Source organism: Salmo trutta, unplaced genomic scaffold (assembly GCF_901001165.1).
Source record: "Salmo trutta unplaced genomic scaffold, fSalTru1.1, whole genome shotgun sequence".
Taxonomy (NCBI): Eukaryota; Metazoa; Chordata; class Actinopteri; order Salmoniformes; family Salmonidae; genus Salmo; species Salmo trutta.
Genome location: NW_021823051.1, coordinates 41,781 through 61,233, shown reverse-complemented (window position 1 = coordinate 61,233; position 19,453 = coordinate 41,781). Strand labels below are relative to the sequence as shown.

Here is a 19,453-nt window from a genome sequence, read left to right as displayed (position 1 = left end):
TGTGTTGTCCCGGCCATCCAATTTCGTTTTTGGGGACCCTGTGTTGGGACTTACAAGTACCTGGACACCAAATTCTCCTGTGTCCAAGAGCACGAAACAAGTCAGGTCCTCTGAAGTGTGCTAATAATAGTTAGTGGTGGGCACCAATGGCCATAATTGAATTCCACCTACTATGGTATGACTGGCATGTTGGGATTTGTTTTAATACTTCCTACCCATTTACTCTTTTGTAAAAGCGTGCACTCTGCTGATGACTAGAATGGGGTTGGTTCCCCTATGGTACCAGCTTTGTTATTAAATTCTGTTTTATGGCCCAACGTGTTAAATACATGCATTTATTTATCCATGTTTAAGCCACCCTCACCTGCTAACTACCTAGCACACAAGCTGTGGTTATGGAACAATGTAGCCGGCAACATCTTTAGTTAGCGAAGCCTATAGGGAGGTCGGAGACCTGGCAGTGTGGGTGCCAAGACGACAATATCGTCAAGACAAGGAACTGATTGTGGACTACAGGAAACGGAGGGCCGAGTCCCTCCCTGCCAGGAGGCCTAAAAGGAGTTTGCTATCAGCCTTCCGATGCTCAATTCTACAGCTGCAACCATTGAGAGCTTTTTGACTGGCTGCATTACCACTAGGTATGTAGCACGTTGCGGTCATATGCCAGAGGGTAGTGCGTAGGGCCCTGTACATCACTGAGGCCGCGCTCCCTGCCATCAGCATCTCGACACCACACGTGTCGGAAAGCCCTACATTGTCAATGACACTGGCCACTGACAAATGGTACGGATGCACCAAGTCTGGAACCTGAACAGCTTCTACTTCCCCCAAGCCATAACTCCTGAATGACTACCCCCGACTATCTGCATTGACCCTTTTTGACTTGTCTCATATGCTGTTCCTTTTTAGATGTACATATCAAGCTCAATTAGCCAGCAAGAACACGGACGGGAAGTGGCTTAAGCTTATTTGATGCTTGTGCGCACTTAATCTGGTTTTAGACTGAATATGTTTCAGTGAATGGTAACTAGCTAGCGCTACTCCCACAGATTTGTAGGGTATACAGCTAGTCTGACACAGCATGGCATAGAAATGCAGATTTGGTGTAGCGGGTTGACTTTATTTTTCACCAGTTTCAGTCTAGCCAGCCTGTTTGCTTAACATATTAGCCTTTTGAGACCTGCTCATAAGGAACTGACACTACAAGGTAACGGTGAAAGATGACGCGCATAGCCCTTTATACTTTAGTACATGCCGACAAGTTTAAAATGACTTTAAAAAATGCACCTGAAATCAACATCCCTAACACTTCACCAGGCTAATGTATGTCTTAATTTGTCTGGCCATTGTGGTGTAACTCCTGTGTTGTCCTTGCAGTAAGCAGCATCGTATGTGAAGGCTCTGATTCCCAACTACTATGTGGTAAGCTGGTTAGCACTACCGTACGGTATAATCATGTGGTGACGTGTATATTAGTCACTAGCCCACACAAACACCCAGATTTGGCCATCCTTTTCTTCTTTCTCTTCCTCAGATCGGGGTGAGATCCATATTCAGCGTGCCAACTATGGTCGTCGTCAACACGATGTGTGTTCCATTGGGCGCCCCGATAACCAACTCAAAAACACCAACTGCCTCAGCCAATCCAGCACCAGCACAATGTCAGATAGGTAGTGAAACCTTTAGTGTGCATTTACCTGTAGGCACTCATTGGCTGTGGTGTTAACCTCTACCTGTTGACACACAGGTGTGACGGAGAGCGCCAGTGTATCGTCAAGGTATCCAACTCCGTGTTCGGCGACCCCTGTGTTGGAACTTATAAGTACTTGGATGTGGCTTACACCTGTGACTGAATGTGAGTTTTATATATGTGCATGCACACATGACTGGGAACTAGAATGCTGGTGCTGACAGTATGCCTTGCAGGATATCTTCCTGTGGAACCTGAAGATGTTCAAGGCTTCTGGGATATCATCATCAGGTTGTGCTGTTTTCCTTCAATGACCATTGTATACCTGTGTATTTTGTGTTGAAGCATTTCTGAACTGTGGTTGGTCTGAATTAAATGAAGTGTCAAAGACAAGACTGGTTGCCTCTTGTATATTACTAAATGTCACTAATATTTCTGAACGTGTGTCCTTTATTGTTGCCTTTCTCCGGACTCATTTGTACTTGGCGCTAACGTGCCTTTCTCTGTATTCTGTGCCCACCTTTAGGCAGTTGTAAAATGCTCTGGATGGTCAAACTATTTTTAAATCAATTGTACCTGCCTCTCAAATCACTGACAAGTTGTACTTATGACATCAGCATGCTTACTTGACCTAATTTGTATGCATCAACAGCTAACCTGGTGACAAAGCAGACCTGGACAGGTTATACAATGTGTAGACCCTACAAATGTACCTCAGTAAGTGATTGGCTCAGATCATGAACCAAATGTTACTGTGATGTGTAAATTAAGCTAGAGGCTGTTTCTTCTCTTAATCATACTTGCAGGGAAGCTGGCCAACTACATCACATTAGTCATCTAACAGCCTCTGATCCAAAGACACGCAAACAGGGTCAACGCCCTGCTCAAGGGCACATCGACAGATCTCCACAATGTCAAAAACGTGGTCCAACACTGTTCAAAGAGCAGCCCCTCAACCATCAGATTCCATCCAGAGAATAAATAGAATTCCATTCCCTGCACCACAAACATCCAGGACAATACAACAGCAAGGCCAATGTTTGAGTGCATGTATGGCACCATGTCCATCTTGGTGCATTTGAATGAGTGTACAAATGCCTGCATGGCATCAGCCTCAACTATATCAACACAGCCCCTCAGTGTCAAAGTATTTACCTTTTATATATAATTTAGATCTGTCATTCTATCCTTCGCCCAGCAACTCCACTCCCACTTGTCTCCAATTCCACATCACAGTTCCCTTAGCCCATCCCGCCTGTCTCTACTGGCAACCCTTCGGATTTCTATGCAGCATATCTTTCAACAATACAGTTTAACTCAGTCTAGAGTCTATTCAATTAGAAATAATCTTTTACTATGAGCGTTAGTAATTGACGAGATCTCCAGTATTTCTAGGGTCCATTTCAGATCTATGTTATACATTTTCAGCCATTCCTGACAGGCTGCTTGAAGACAATACCAAAATAAATGGTCAATTCTGTATCCTCACAACAAAATCTGCAGAACTTTGTATGCCCCAAATATTCAGCGTTTTGTTGGCAAGAATTCTATACAATTTTAGCTGAAAAGCACAAGTCTTTTTAGCTAAAATTGAACAGGGCTCCGGGCAGCCGAGCGGAAATGGAGGAAAAATCGCCTCCCTGGCATCCTTTCACTCCCTCTCTACATTTTCCTCTTCTGTCTCTGCTGCTAAAGCCACTTTCTACCACTCTAAATTCCAAGCATCTGCCTCTAACCCTAGGAAGCTCTTTGCCACCTTCTCCTCCCTCCTGAATCCTCCTCCCCCCCTCCTCCCTCTCTGCGGATGACTTTGTCAACCATTTTGAAAAGAAGGTCGACGACATCCGATCCTCGTTTGCTAAGTGAAACGACACAGCTGGTCCTGCTCACACTGCCCTACCCTGTGCTTTGACCTCTTTCTCCCCTCTCTCTCCAGATGAAATCTTGCGTCTTGTGACGGCCGGCCGCCCAACAACCTGCCCACTTGACCCTATCCTCTCTTCTCCGGACCATTTCCGGAGACCTTCTCCCCTACCTCACCTCGCTCATCAACTCATCCTTGACCGCTGGCTACGTCCCTTCCGTCTTCAAGAGAGCGAGAGTTGCACCCCTTCTGAAAAAACCTACACTTGACCCCTCCGATGTCAACTACAGACCAGTATCCTTTCTTTTCTCTCCAAAACTCTTGAACGTGCTGTCCTTGGCCAGCTCTCCTGCTATCTCTCTCAGAATGACCTTTTTGATCCTAATCAGTCAGGTTTCAAGACTGGGCATTCAACTGAGACTGCTCTTCTCTGTGTCACGGAGGCTCTCCGCACTGCTAAAGCTAACTAATTCTCCTCTGCTCTCATCCTTCTAGACCTATCGGCTGCCTTTGATACTGTGAACCATCAGATCCTCCTCTCCACCCTCTCCGAGCTGGGCATCTCCGGCTCGGCCCACGCTTGGATTGCGTCCTACCTGACAGGTCGCTCCTACCAGGTGGCATGGCGAGAATCTGTCTGCACCACGTGCTCTCACCACTGGTGTCCCCCAGGGCTCTGTTCTAGGCCCTCTCCTATTCTCGCTTTAAACCAAGTCACTTGGCTCTGTCATATCCTCACATGGTCTCTCCTATCATTGCTATGCAGACGACACACAATCTTCTCCTTTCCCCCTTCTGATAACCAGGTGGCAAATCGCATCTCTGCATGTCTGACAGACATATCAGTGTGGATGACGGATCACCACCTCAAGCTGAACCTCGGCTAGACGGCGCTGCTCTTCCTCCCGGGGAAGGACTGCCCGTTCCATGATCTCGCCATCACGGTTGACAACTCCCTTGTGTCCTCCTCCCAGAGTGCTAAGAACCTTGGCGTGACCCTGGACAACACCCTGTCGTTCTCCACTAACATCAAGGCGGTGACCCGATCCTGTAGGTTCATGCTCTACAACATTCGCAGAGTACGACCCTGCCTCACACAGGAAGCGGCGCAGGTCCTAATCCAGGCACTTGTCATCTCCCGTCTGGATTACTGCAACTCGCTGTTGGCTGGGCTCCCTGCCTGTGCCATTAAACCCCTACAACTCATCCAGAACGCCGCAGCCCGTCTGGTGTTCAACCTTCCCAAGTTCTCTCACGTCACCCCGCTCCTCCGCTCTCTCCACTGGCTTCCAGTTGAAGCTCGCATCCGCTACAAGACCATGGTGCTTGCCTACGGAGCTGTGAGGGGAACGGCACCTCCGGACCTTCAGGCTCTGATCAAGCCCTACACACAAACAAGGGCACTGCGTTCATCCACCTCTGGCCTGCTCGCCTCCCTACCTCTGAGGAAGCACAGTTCCCACTCAGCCCAGTCAAAACTGTTCGCTGTTCTGGCACCCCAATGGTGGAACAAGCTCCCCCACGACGCCAGGACAGCGGAGTCAATCACCTCCTTCCTGAGACACCTGAAACCACACCTCTTTAAGGAACACCTGGGATAGGATAAAGTAATCCTTCTAACCCCCCCCCTTAAAACCTGTCTGGGCTAGGGGGCAGTATTGAGAATTTTGGAAAAAATATGTTCCCATTTTTAACTGCCTCCTACACCAACTCAGAAGCTAGAATATGCATATTATTGTTCAGGTTTGGATAGAAAACACTCTGAATTTTCTAAAACTGTTTGAATGGTGTCTGTGAGTATAACAGAACTCCTATGGCAGGCAAAAACCTGACAAGGTTTCAAGCAGGAAGTACCCTGTCTGACAAGGAGTCGTGCGTCTTACATCTTTTTATTGAAAAGTAAGGATCTTAGCTGTAACGTGACAATTCCCAGGGCTCCGATAGGCTCTCAGAGCCCGGGAAATAACTGAAGGTTTACGAGGGAGTCTCAGGCTGAAACACATTATCACCTTTTGTAAGTGGCTGCTCCGAGGACCTTTGAATGAGGCGCGTGCATGAGTCGCTCCTGAGGAGAAATTTTATTCGGCTGTTTAGGCTCAATGCATACTCCCGGTCGGAATATTATCACTTATCTTCGAGATAACTGGCATAAAAATTGGTTTTAAACAGCGGTTGACATGCTTCGAAGTACGGTAATGGAATATTTAGACATTTTTGACACGCCAATGCGCCATGCGCGGGACCGTGAAGAAGCATTCTGATAGTGTCTAGAACTCACGAACAAAACGTCGCTGTTTGGATATAACGATGGATTATTTGGGACCAAACCAACATTTGTTATTGAAGTAGAAGTCCTGGCAGTGTATTCTGATGAAGAACAAGCAAGGTAAGAACATTTTTCTTATAGGAAATGTGATTTTGGTGGAGGCTGACCTGGGTGGGTATCTAAATAGCTAGCCCTGTAATGCCGGGCTATGTACTTAGATTATTGCAAAATGTGCTTCATCCGAAAAGCTATTTTAAAATCGGACATATCGAGTGCATAGAGGAGTAATGTATCTATAATTCTTAAAATAATTGTTATGCTTTTTGTGAACGTTTATCGTGAGTAATTTAGCAAACTGTTAGTAAATTCCCCGGAAGTTTGCGGGGGTTATGCTTTTTCTGAACGTCACATGCTAATGCAAAAAGCTGTTTTTTGATATAAATATGAACTTGATTGAACAGACATGCATGTATTGTATAACACAATGTCCTAGGTGTGTCATCTGATGAAGATCATCAAAGGTTAGTGCTGCATTTAGCTGTGGTTTGGGTTTATGTGACATGATATGCTAGCTTGAAAAATGGGTGTCTGATTATTTCTGGCTGGGTACTCTGCTGACATAATCTAATGTTTTGCTTTCGTTGTAAAGCCTTTTTGAAATCGGACAGTGGGGTTAGATTAACGAGATTCTTGTCTTTAAATAGCTGTAAAATAGTCATATGTTTGAGAAATTGAAGTAATAGTATTTCTAACGATTCAAAAATCGCGCCACTGGAATTTCAGTAGCTGTTACGTAGGTGGGACGAAATCGTCCCACATACCCGAGAGAGGTTAATAGATTTAGATGCACTATTGTAAAGTGGTTGTTCCACTGGATATCATAAGGTGAATGCACCAATTTGTAAGTCGCTCTGGATGAGAGCGTCTGCTAAATGACTTAAATGTAAATGTTGAATCAACTCGTACACCCTGTACCATGGAATCGGTAAATCAAAAATTTCTTCCCAACAATTTTGCAATCTGTATGGCACAGATGTCAACATCCTGGTCCTCAAATGAAACTGTTATAACATTCCTATTTAAGCTATTTTTTTCCCTCTGCAAGTTTTGGTCCTTTATATTGGGCAGACAGACCAGTTCCCTACCTCTTCCTGCCTCCATTGTTGGGGTAATGTAATCAATTGGTTATAATCTTGGATTGAGCAGACCTTTCCAAATAATTCTGATAACTCCATGAAAGACAATTCTACCATTCCAATTGACAATATCATTTAAAAACAAATACACTTTTCAAACTTTTTTCCCATAAATATAGGTCTTTTATAAACCATCACATTTGAGTAGAGCCGTAATATTTGTTCTATCCTTTCAGTGGGATGAAATTGAAATTGTAGTCAGTTCTGCAATGCTTGTTTGAAAAAAAGAAATACTTTGAAAAAAGTATCATTTGCAATTAATCAAAATGAGACATGGAAATCTGTACACAGGCCAAAAAGTCTATCTTAGTCAATGGATTAGCTTTTTTTAGTAATCTACTTGAGGATTATTTAGGGTTCAAGTAGAACTTTTGAATAAGTGAAGCTTTTAGAGAGAAGTTTAGTGCTTTTATATTTAATAACCGCAACACACCCAATTCATATTCATTATATAGCGAGCTAGGCCTGCATACCACCCTGCATTTTACTGCTGCTTTGCTTCTTAAGCTAAGCAGGATTGGTCCTGGTCAGTCCCTGGATGGGAGAACAGATGCTTCTCGAAGTGGTGTTGGAAGGCCAGTAGGAGGCACCCTTCTGTCTTGTCTAAAAAATATCCCATTGACCCAGGGCAGTAGGGTGCCATCTTTTGGATGGGATGTTAAATGGCTTTCCTGACTCTCTGTGATCACTAAAGATCCGATGGCACTGATCGCAAGAGTAGGGGTGTTAACCCCAGTGTCCTGGCTAAATTCCCAAATTGTCCTTCTTACCATCATGGCCACCTAATCATCGCCGGTGTACAATTAGCTACTTCATCTCCCCTCCTCTCCCCTGTAACTAATCCCCAGGTTGTTGCTGTAAATGAGAATGTGTTCTCAGTCAACTTACCTGGTTAAATAAAAATAAACACATTAATAAATATAGATAGGCACACTGTATCTTGTCTGGTTTAGCGTCCCAAATTAAGATAAATATTTTTTGCTCATATGAATTGAAAAACAAATCATCAGGAGTAGGCAGCGCCATATGAAAGTGAGTAAACTGTGATATGACTAAGGAGTTAATCAGGGCAAATTTGATATAAATAGACAGGAATTTACCTCTCCATGGTTGCAGGATCTTGTCTGTTTTCTATTGAAATTAATTTTGTAGGGCTCATGTAATATGTTTTATATGAATACCAAGTATGTCTACTTCACCATCAGTCAATTTTAAAGATAAACTTGCATATTAATGTAAAGTTGTATTTTTTAAAGATCCAATACCTAACATTGTACACAGGTTTTAGTCCAGAGAGTCCAGAAAATGTGTCTAGACCTTCAATGAGACATTGTAGGGATCTAGCTTGCGGACTTAATAAAAACTTGAGTCATCGGCATACATGGACACCTTTGTTTTTAAACCTTGGATTTCTAATCCTCTAATGTTGTTATTTGATCTGATTTTAGTAGCTAGCATTTCGATGGCCATAACGAATAGATATGGTGACAGCGGACACCCTTGTTTAAGTCCTCTTGATGATTCAAAACTCTCTGAAAAGTAGCCGCAATTTACTATTTTACACCTATACAGTACTTTTACCCATTTTAAAAGAGAATCACCAAAATTGTAAAATTCCAGGCATTTTATGAACAAATTTGTAGTCCGTAATTTCCTGTAGACCCTGCCACATACGTCTCGTGTCTTGGCCGTTGAATTACAACTCCATTTTCTCCCTATACCGACATTCTGCTTGTTTGATTGCCTTGCGGAGGGAATAACTACACTGTTTATATTCAGCTATATTCCCAGACCTCTTTCCATGGTTGAATGCGGTGGTTCGCGCATTCAGTTTTGCCCGAGTTTTGCGATATATAAGTCAGGTGAACAAAAGGACATGAGTTACTGTATGTTGATATTGTTACACCATGAGTCATTAATCATGAGGCATAAACCCCCAGCCTTCCACTTACCAGAGAGATGTTTGTTTCTGTCGGCGCGACGCATGAAGAAACCCGATGGTTGTATCGACTTTGATAACATATCCCGAGTGAGCCATGTTTCCGTGAATCAGAGAATGTTACAATCTCTGTCTCTCTGGAAGGCAACTCGTGCCCTAATGTTGGACACAAATAACTGCATAATTTCCTAAGGACTTGAAGCGAGGCGACCATCTCTGTCTGCGGCATCTTGAGATCATTTAGCTTCCTCACAGATTACTTTCATTTGGTAATAGATTATATTAGTTGGTTCTTGAATAAGTTCCTCTCTTGTTGTTCCTCTAAATCTTGTTTTTCCTCTAAATTATTTTGTATCTCTGTAGTTTCGTTTTTATTGCTATCTACCTGTACTATTAGTGAATGTATTTCCCTTGTTAGTCTTCTCTTTAGCCAGAAACTGCTTTTCATTGTTGTTGAAAATTGAATTGAATGACCTCTGAAGGTACATTTAAAGGTATCCCAAACAATAAGGGGATTTACTGTACCTCTATTGTACTGGAAAAATTGTTAAATTGTCTTAGTTAAAAATCGATTTTCCTCCAGTGGACTTTGATTAAATACACAATATCCCCATCCACGTGGAAATTCTACAAGAGTTGTGAAAGCCAATTAGATGATCCAATCGCATTCTGTCTCTTATTGCCCATTGGTTTTATTTGGGATGAGTACAGCAGTACAACAACGACAGTCCCACAGGACATATTGATGGTATAATAGAAATATAAATGCACTATGCGGATCACGCTGCCATTTCCTGGTTGCTGAAATTCTGGTTCACATAATTTCGATAAAAGTAGTGTTGCATCATTATACCATCTAAACTGCAAAATATATTTTCAGACCAAAAGTACTATTTTCAGCTGTTCGACAATAACGTTCCTCAGTAGAAATAGCGCTCTACAGATCTACCACTTAGACTTGATTTCAATGGACAGATCAATGTTGGTGCGTCGCCGAAATGTGTGGGACAGTGCCAGAGATACATTGAGATGGGGAAACTCCACTGGCATCATATTAACGCCCATTTTGTATGTTGCCCATATGTTGTCAATGGGCTGCGCAGTGCATTCTGGGGCCAATTGGGCACTAGCTCAAAAAACCCAACTTTAGCATGAATTCTGGGAAGTACAAAATTGCAACTAAGCCGAGATGTTTGATATTATCGTATTGCTTTGGAATAGTGGCATTATGTATGCGAGGAAAATAGGCAGGTTTCTCGACTTTGAGAAGGCATTGCATGATGATTAGCTTAGCAACCGTGTGACGCATTATGACCCATAAATTCTGTGGGGCGTTATACATTTCTCCATTCATTAGCCAATTGAAGCTCGCCTATTGTTCTCTAAAAATCTGACAAGCAAAAGCAGCCTTAGAAATAGCCTCAAGCTTAATGTCCACGTCACGGTATTGTTTGGCTCATGAGCTGAGCCAATCACTTAATGATCAGGGTTTGTAGGGTCTACACATTGTAAGGTTAACGGTCCAGGTCTGCTTTGTGTACACATTAGATCAAGTAAGCCTGCTGATGTCATAAGTACTACCTGTCAGTGATTTGAGAGGCAGGTACAATTGTTTAAAAATAGTTTGCCCGGCCAGAGCACAATGAATATTTTACAACTGCATAAAGGTGGGCACACAATACAGACAGCAAGACAAAAGCACGTTAGCGCCAGGTACAAATGAGTCCGGTGAAAGGCAAGAATAAAGGACACATGTTCAGAAATATTGGTGTGACATTTAGTAACATACAAGAGGCAACCAGTCTCGTCTTTGACACTTCATTTAATTCAGACCAACCACAGTTCAGAAATGCTTCCACACAAAATACACAGGTTCCCAATGGTCATTGAAGTTGATTTGGCAGAAAACAGCACAACCTGATGAAGATATCCCAGAAGCCTTGTACATCTTCAGGTTCCACAGGAAGAACTCCTGCAAGGCATATTGTCAGCACCAGCATTCTAGTTCCCAGTCATGTGTGCATGCACATATATACACACACAAACTCACATTCAGTCACAGGTGTAAGCCACATCCAAGTACTTATAAGTTCCAACACAGGGGTCGCCGAACACGGAGTTGGATACCTTGACGATACACTGGCGCTCTCCATCACACCTGTGTGTCAACAGGTAGAGGTTAACACCACAGCCAATGAGTGCCTACAGGTAAATGCACACTAAAGGTTTCACTACCTTTCTGACATTGTGCTGGTGGTGGATTGGTTGATGCAGTTGGTGTTTTTGAGTTGTTTGTGTGGGCGCCCAATGGAACACACATCGTGTTGACGACGACCATAGTTGGCACGCTGAATATGGATCTCACCCCGATCTGAGGAAGAGAAAGAAGAAAAGGATGGCCAAATCTGGGTGTTTGTGTGGGCTAGTGACTAATATACATCACCACATGATTATACCGTACGGTAGTGCTAACCAGCTTACCACATAGTAGTTGGGAATCAGAGCCTTCACATATGATGCTGCTTACTGCAAGGACAACACAGGAGTTACACCACACTGGCCAGACAAATTAAGACATACATTAGCCTGGTGAAGTGTTAGGGATGGGCACTAACAGGGAATGTTGATTTCAGGCTCATTTGTTTAAAGTCATTATAAATGTGTTAGCGTGAACTAAAGTATAAACAGTTTGACGCGTCATCTTCCAACGTTCCCTTGTAGTTCCACTTCCTTATGAGCAGTCCTCAAAAATGCTAACATTTTAAGTAAACTGGCTGGCTAGCTCTAAGCTGGTTAAAAATAAAGTCGACCCACTACACCACATCTGTATTTCTATGCCGTGCCAGATTAGCTGTATACCTTACAAATCTGTGGGAGTAGCGCTAGGTAGCAAGCTTCAGCCACTTCCCTGCGATGTTCTTGCTTGCTAATTGAGCTAGATATGTACATATAACAAGGAGCAGCAGCATATGTCAAAAAAGTAATTTAAAAAAAGCAATGCAGATAGTCAGGGGTAGTCATTCAGCAGTTTTATGGCTTGGGGGAAGTAGAAGCCGTTCAGGGTCCTGTTGGTTCCAGACTTGGTGCATCCGTACCATTTGTCATGGAGTAACAGGACAGTATGGCTTGAGGCATTGACAATGTAGGGCCTTCCGACACACGTGGTGTCGAGGTCCTGATTGCAGGGAGCGCGGCCTCAGTGATGTACTGGGCCGTACGCACTACTCTGTAGCACTTTGCGGACAGATGCCATACCTAGTGGTGATGCAGCCAGTCAAAAAGCTCTCAAAGGATGCAGCTGTAGATTTGAGGATCGGAGGGCTGATAACAAATCTTTTTAGCCTCCTGGTAGGGAGGGGCTTGGCCCTCTGTTTCCTGTAGTCCACAAGCAGTTCCTTAGTCCATCTTGGCACCACACTGCCTGGTCTCCGACATCCCTACGCTAAATAAAGTTGTTGCCGGCTACATTGTTCCATAACCACAGGTTGTGTGCCAGCTAGTGTTAGTTAGAAGGTGAGGTGGTTTACACTTGGAGAAACAAATGCATGTATGAAACATGTTGTGGCCATGAGGCAGCATTTAATAAAACAAAGTTAGCAAGCTGGTACTGTAGGGGAACCAACCCATTCTATTCCTTTTCTAGCAATCAGCAGAGTGCACTCTTTTACAAAAGAGTAAAATGGGTAGGAGTATTAAACAATATCCCAACATGCCAGTCATACCGATAGTATGTGGAATTAAATTATGGCTATTGGTGCCCACCACTAACTATTATTAGCACACATTCAGAGACTGACTTGTTTCGGGCTGTTGGACACAGGAGTATTTGGTGTCCAGGTACTTGTAAGTCCCGACACAGGGGTCTCCAAAAACCAAATTGGATGCCGGGACAATACACTGGCTCTTCCCACCGCACCTGTTTGTGTCAAAGACAGGTAGAGGTCATGAGTTCCCACAGGTAAACACTACAGGTTCTTGCAGCTGGTGGTTGTTAACACCACAGCCAAGGAGTTCCTACAGGTAAACACCACAGGTTCTAGTACCTTTCTGCCATCTTGCTGGTGGTGGATTGGCTGAGGCAGTTGGTGTCGGTGAGTTGGTTATCGGGGCGCCCAATGGAACACACATCGTGTTTACGACGACCATAGTTGGCACGCTTGATTTGAATCTTACCTCCATCTGAGGGAGATGGGGGGGGGGGGAAGAGAGACAAAGAAAAGGAGAAAGGTGAGGGATGAAGGAGAGCGAAGACTGGTGTGGGCCAGTGACGCTAATCTACAGTAGAAAATATCATAGGTGACTATACAGTAGTGTTGACTAGCTTACCACATTGCAGTAAAGCATCAGAGCCTTCACACGTGATGCTGATTGCTGCCAGGACAAATAAACAGGAATTACACACCACTCACATTAGCTTGGTTAAGTAGTATCATCATTACTACATACAGTACCTCCATCTGTTAGTGTACAGCAAGCTGCAGCCAGCACTGAAACAACATCACACAGCTAGTTCAGCAACATTCCACATCATATGCACTTGGACCATGAAGCTAGAATTTAGCATTTGACTCTATACTCCAGCATTTGAGTTATACTAAGTGTACTGTAGTCATCAAGTTAAGAATTTGGTCTCTTATTCCATGCATGCAATGTGACAGTTTGTTAGACAAATTTGTTTTTAACAATAGACATGTAATGTCCCGCAAGTCATATATGATATGTACTTCCATTACTCTCAAATACAAACATTTGGTCATATATATTTAAATGTATACTCACATGTGACCACCGTCAGTCTGAACATGTGCATGATGCCGGGTACAGGAGTGGTAGTAACAGAGAAAATGCAACTGATGCTAATTAGACCCAATACACCTGGTATTTATGTTATGTGACATGTCTTAATTAACCCAGGTGTATCTATTTGTCTCCAGGTGCACCTCATTGCAATTAGGGGCCGGTGTTTGCTGGTCTATACCTGGCTATTTGTTCAGTCTCATGGAGTTAATAGAGGACTCTGGATGGATAAAAATACATTTTGGCATTTACATTACCATTGAGGGCGGAACATTTTAAAGTAGCCATCTAGGTGGGGCTTCTTCGTTAAGGAAGAATCACACGGGCTACGTTCAGTCGCAAAACCTTCGAGCATTGCAGATTTCCATGTCATGAATAGAGACAACGTATTTCCTTATTCTAAATGTCGGAGAGACATATTTGTTCAACATAGCATATTTTTATCTGAACCTTCCAAAACGTTGCATCCTGCTGAACGCACCCTATTATTCAATCGGGTTATCAGGAGGGATCAGCCAATTAATTATACTCTTGAGCAAACATTGCATAACTGTAGGTGGCAGTAAATTGCCAGCTTTGCCTTCAAATAGTACCTTTTCAAACAACACACTCTGTGGTGGTGTGCAGCCTTTTAGATTATTTGCCAAGTCATAGAAATTATAGAAGAAAATGGACTACTTTAATAAAATGAATATTGCCTCTATTGTCTCAAATGTAATTATATTTGTTATTTGATTGATGTCCGAGCACGAACGCCATAATATGACACATATAAAGATGTTATCCTGTGTCCATGACACATATAAAGATGATATCCTGTGTCCATCATTCTCTATGGTCAGATCCCCATGATGTGTTGTTCTGGTGGCTATGTGTCCTCTTCCTCTCAACTTTCCATTCTCAGGGCTGCTGGACAGGTGCCTTGCCCTTCAACGTGCGAGCCCTTCGGGTGTTAAACGTATCAGGCTTCACCGCTGCGGTCCGGAAATGCTGGTCCCAGTGATTTTGTGCATTTATATGTTCCCAGTTGCCACTCCTGTGACGGGAGACCACTGAGCTTGAAGGCAGTTTGGTGACCACAGAACCCACAGTACAGGTACTATACTGTGAACATTATTAAAGTGAAGCGTGTTGAATGACTATGTACAGTCGTGGCCAAAAGTTTTGTATGATGGCAATTTGCATATACTCCAGATCAGATGAATTGCAATTAATTGCAAAGTCCCTCTTTGCCATGCAAATGAACTGAATCCCCCAAAAACATTTCCACTGCATTTCAGCCATGCCACAAAAGGACCAGCTGATATCATGTCAGTGATTATCTCGTTAACACACGTGTGAGTGTTGACGAGGATAATGCTGGAGATCAGTCTTTCATGCTGATTGAGTTCGCATAACAGACTGGAAGCTTCAAAAGGAGGGTGGTGCTTGGAATCATTGTTCTTCCTCTGTCAACCATGCTTACCTGCAAGGAAACATGTGCCGTCATCAGTGCTTTGCACAAAAAGGGCTTCACAGGCAAGGATATTGCTGCCAGTAAGATTGCACCTAAATCAACCATTTATCGGATCATCAAGAACTTCAAGGAGAGCGCTTCAATTGTTGTGAAGAAGGCTTCAGGGCGCCCAAGAGAGTTCCTCAAGCACCAGGACCATCTCCTAAAGTTGATTCAGCTCCTGACTCAGGGCACCATCAGTGCAGAGCTTGCTCATTAATGGCAGCAGGCAGGTGTGAGTGCATCTGCACGCACAATGAGGCAAAGACTTTTGGAGGATGGCCTGGTGTCAAGAAGGGCAGCAAAGAAGCCGCTTCTCACCAGGAAAAACATCAGGGACAGACTGATATTCTGCAAAAGGTACAGGGATTGGACTGCTGAGGACTGGGGTAAAGTCATTTTCCTCAGTAGCCCGCTACCTGTCTGAATCGTCGTGTCTCCAGCTCGCCAGGCTACTCACTGGACAAAATGATCACTCGGCTACGCATGCCTCTCCATAATGTCAATGTGCCTCGTCCATTGCTGTTTTGGTTAGTAATTATTGCCTTATTTCATTGTAGAGTCTCTAGCCCTGCTCAATACGCCTTAGCTAACCTTTTAGTTCCACCTTCCAAACATGCGGTGACCCTACCTGGTTGAAATGATGTTTCTAGAAACAATATCTCTCTCATCGTCACTCAATGCATAGGTTTTCCTCCACTGTATTCACATCTTACCATACCTTTGTCTGTACATTATGCCTTGAATCTATTCTACTGTGCCCAGAAACCTGCTCCTTTTACTCTCTGTTCCGAACATACTAGACGACCAGTTGTTATAGCCTTTTGCCGTACACTTATCCTACTTCTACTCTGTTCCTCTGTTGATGTAGAGGTTAACCCAGGCCCTGCAGTGCCTAGCTCCACTCCCATTCCCCAGGCGCTCTCATTTGTTGACTTCTCTAACCGTACGTAAAAGGCTTGGTTTCATGCATGTTAACATTAGAAGCCCCCTCCCTAAGTTTATTATATTCACTGCTTTAGCACACTCTGCCAACCCGGTGGTCCTAGCTGTGTCTGAATCCTGGTTTAGGAGGACCACCAAAACCCCTGAAATTTCCATCCCTAACTATAACATTTTCCGACAAGATAGAACTGCCAAAGGAGGCGGAGTTACAATCTACTGCAGCGTTAGCCCGCAGAGTTCTGTCTTACTATCCAGGTCAAAGAATTTGACCTTGTACTTTTAAAAATCAACCTTTCCAGAAACAAGTCTCTCACTGTTGCCACTTGCTATAGACCACCTTATGTGCCCTGGACACCATATGTGAACTGATTGCCCGCCATCTATCTTCAGAGCTCGTGCTGTTAGGTGACCTATACTGGGATATGCTTAACACCCCGGCCATTCTACAATCTAAGATTGATGCCCTCAATCTCACACAAATTATCAATGAACCTACCAGGTACAACCCCAAATCCGTAAACACGGGCACCTCATATATATCATCCTAACCAACGTGCCCTCCAAATACACCTCTGCAGTCTTCTACCAGGATGTCAGCAATCACTGCCAAATTGCCTGCGTCAGTAATGGGTCTGCGGTCAAACAACCACCTCTCATCATGTTCGAACGCTTCCTAAAACACTTCAGCGAGCAAACGGTTCTAATCGACCAGGCCCGGGTATCCTGGATGGATTTTGATCTCATTCCGACAATAGAGGATGTCTTGTTATTCATTAAAAGTGCTTTCCTCACCATCTTAAATAAGCATGCCCCATTCAAAAAATGTAGAACCAGGAACAGATATGGACCATGGTTCACTCCAGACCTTACTGCTCTTGACCAGCACAAAAACACCCTGTGGCGTACTGCATTAGCATTGAATAGCCCCCGCGATATGCAACTTTTCAGGGAAGTTAGGAAAGCAAAGGCTATCTTTTTCAAACAGAAATTTTCATCCTGTAACACGAACTCCAAAAAGTTCTGGGACACTGTCAACACCGATAAATCCATGATAATTGAGAATTTCAATAAGCATTTTTCGATGGCTGGCCGTGCTTTCCACCTGGCTACCGCTACCCAGGTCAACAGCCCTGCACCCCCCACATCAACTTGCCAAAGCCTCCCCATTCTTCACCCAAATCCAGATCGCTGATGTTCTAATAGTGCTGCAAAACCTGGACCCCTACAACTCAGCCGGGCTAGACAATCTGGACCGTCTCTTTCTAAAATTATCAGCCGAAATTGTTGAAACCCCGATTACTAGCCTGTCCAACCCCTCTTACGCATCGTCTGAGATCCCCAAAGATTGGAAAGCTGTCATCCCCCTCTTCAAGGTCATCACCCTCTTCAAAGGGGGAGACACTCTAGACCCAAATTGCTACAGATCTATATCTATCCTACCCTGCCTTTCTAAGGTCTTCGAAAGTCAAGTTAACAAACAGATCACCGACCGTTTCGAATCCCACCGTAATTTCTCCGCTATGCAATCTGGTTTCCGAGCTGGTCGTGGGTGTACCTCAGCCACGCTCAAGGTCCTAAAATATATCATAACCGCCATCGATAAGAGACAATACTGTGCAGCTGTATTCATCGACCTGGCCAAGGCTTTCGACTCTGTCAATCACCACATTCTTATCGGCAGACTCAACAACCTTGTTTTCTCAAATGACTGCCTAGCCTGGTTCACCAACTTCTTCTCAGACAGAGTTCAGTGGGTCAAATCGGAGGGCCTGTTGTCCATACCTCTGGCAGTCTCTATGGGGTTGCCACAGGGTTATATTCTCTGGTCGACTCTTTCTCTGTATACATCAATGATGTTGCTCTTGCTGCTGGTGATTCTCTGATCCACCTCTATGCAGACGACACCATTTTGTATACTTCTGGCCCTTATTTGGACACTGTGTTAACTAACCTCCGGACGAGCTTCAATGCCATACAACTCTCCTTCCGTGGCCTCCAACTGCTCTAAAATGCAAGTAAAACTAAGTTTATGCTCTTCAACCGATCGCTGCCCACACCTGCCCGCCCGTACAGCATCACTACTATGGACGGTTCTGAATTAGAATATGTGGACAACTACAAATACCTAGGTGTCTGGTCAGACTGTAAACTCTCCTTCCAGACTCACATTAAGGATCTCCAATGCAAAATTAAACCTAGAATCGGCTTCCTATTTCGCAACAAAGCATCCTTCACTCATGCTGCCAAACATACCCTCGTAAAACTGACAATCCTACCGATCCTTGAAATCGGCGATGTCATTTACAAAATAGCCTCCAACACTCTACTCAACAAATTTATTGCAGTCTATCGCAGTGCCATCCGTTTTGTCACCAAAGCCCCATATACTAACCACCACTGCATGCTCTCGTTGGCTGGCCCTCGCTTCATATTCGTCGCCAAACCAGGTCATCTATAAGTCTTTGCTAGGTAAAGTGCCACCTTATCTCAGCTCACTGGTCACCATAGCAGCACCCACCCGTAGCACGAGCTCCAGCAGGTATATCTCACTGGTCACCCCCAAGGCCAATCCCTACTTTGGCTAACTTTCCTTCCAGTTCTCTGCTGCCAATGACTGGAACGAACTGCAAAAATCACTGAAGCTGGAGACTCATATCTCCTTCACTAACTTTAAGCATCAGCTGTCAGAGCAGCTCACAGATCACTGCACCTGTACGTAGCCCATCTGTAAATAGCCCATCCAACTACCTCATCCCCCATACTGTAATTTATTTTATTTATTTTGCTCCTTTGCATCCCAGTATCTCTACTTGCACACTCATCTTATGCACATCTATTACTCTAGTGTTTCTTTGCTGTACTGTAATTATTGAGCCACTATGGCCTATTTAATGCCTTACCTCCCTTATTCTACCTCATTTGCACATGCAGTATATTGTATTATTGACTGCATGTTTGTTTATTCCATGTTTAACTCTGTGTTGTTGTTTGTGTCGCACCGCTTTGCTTTATCTTGGCCAGGTCGCAGTTGTAAATGAGAACTTGTTCTCAACTGGCCTACCTGGTTAAGTAACGGTGAAATAAAAAATGTAAAAAATGTAAAAAGTGATGAGATTGGAGGGCACTATGGTGTTGAAGGCTAAACCAATCACTATTACATTGAACTGGTGTTATGAGAATTATGTTCCCAATGTACATAAACTGAACTTCAATTAAACTACTCAGTCTGCACTCAGAGTTTGTAAGATTCTGGTTCAATGA

At 43.8% G+C, this 19,453-nt stretch overlaps 1 protein-coding gene and 2 long non-coding RNA genes across 3 annotated transcripts; 2 read left to right on the top strand and 1 right to left on the bottom strand.

The window, feature by feature from the left end:
- The first annotated feature begins 62 nt into the window (after positions 1–62).
- On the top strand, positions 63–1,608 carry LOC115188485 (uncharacterized). The gene is made up of 3 exons (XR_003876425.1): positions 63–100; positions 1,378–1,422; positions 1,535–1,608. It is a non-coding gene; the product is annotated as an uncharacterized LOC115188485 (long non-coding RNA).
- Positions 1,609–1,750: 142 nt separating this feature from the next.
- On the top strand, positions 1,751–2,083 carry LOC115188486 (uncharacterized). The gene is made up of 2 exons (XR_003876426.1): positions 1,751–1,855; positions 1,927–2,083. It is a non-coding gene; the product is annotated as an uncharacterized LOC115188486 (long non-coding RNA).
- Positions 2,084–10,757: 8,674 nt separating this feature from the next.
- On the bottom strand, positions 10,758–13,808 carry LOC115188483 (L-rhamnose-binding lectin CSL3-like). Its single transcript, XM_029747355.1, has 9 exons — positions 13,735–13,808; positions 13,407–13,442; positions 13,282–13,326; positions 12,999–13,134; positions 12,753–12,871; positions 11,437–11,481; positions 11,191–11,326; positions 11,006–11,113; positions 10,758–10,927 (listed from the first exon to the last, which is right to left on the bottom strand). The coding sequence occupies exons 1-8, from the start codon at positions 13,763–13,765 to the stop codon at positions 11,008–11,010; spliced, it is 654 nt and encodes a 217-aa protein (XP_029603215.1). The 5' UTR covers positions 13,766–13,808; the 3' UTR covers positions 10,758–10,927; positions 11,006–11,007.
- Positions 13,809–19,453: the final 5,645 nt, after the last annotated feature.

Coding starts and splice junctions, on each gene's coding strand:
- LOC115188483 (XM_029747355.1), bottom strand. CDS start 13,765: ATGCACATGTTCAGACTGACGGTGGTCACAT. Junction 12,872..12,998: donor ACCAGCAAGATGGCAGAAAG/GTACTAGAACCT, acceptor TGACACAAACAG/GTGCGGTGGGAAGAGCCAGT. Junction 11,114..11,190: donor ACCAGCACAATGTCAGAAAG/GTAGTGAAACCT, acceptor GTTGACACACAG/GTGTGATGGAGAGCGCCAGT.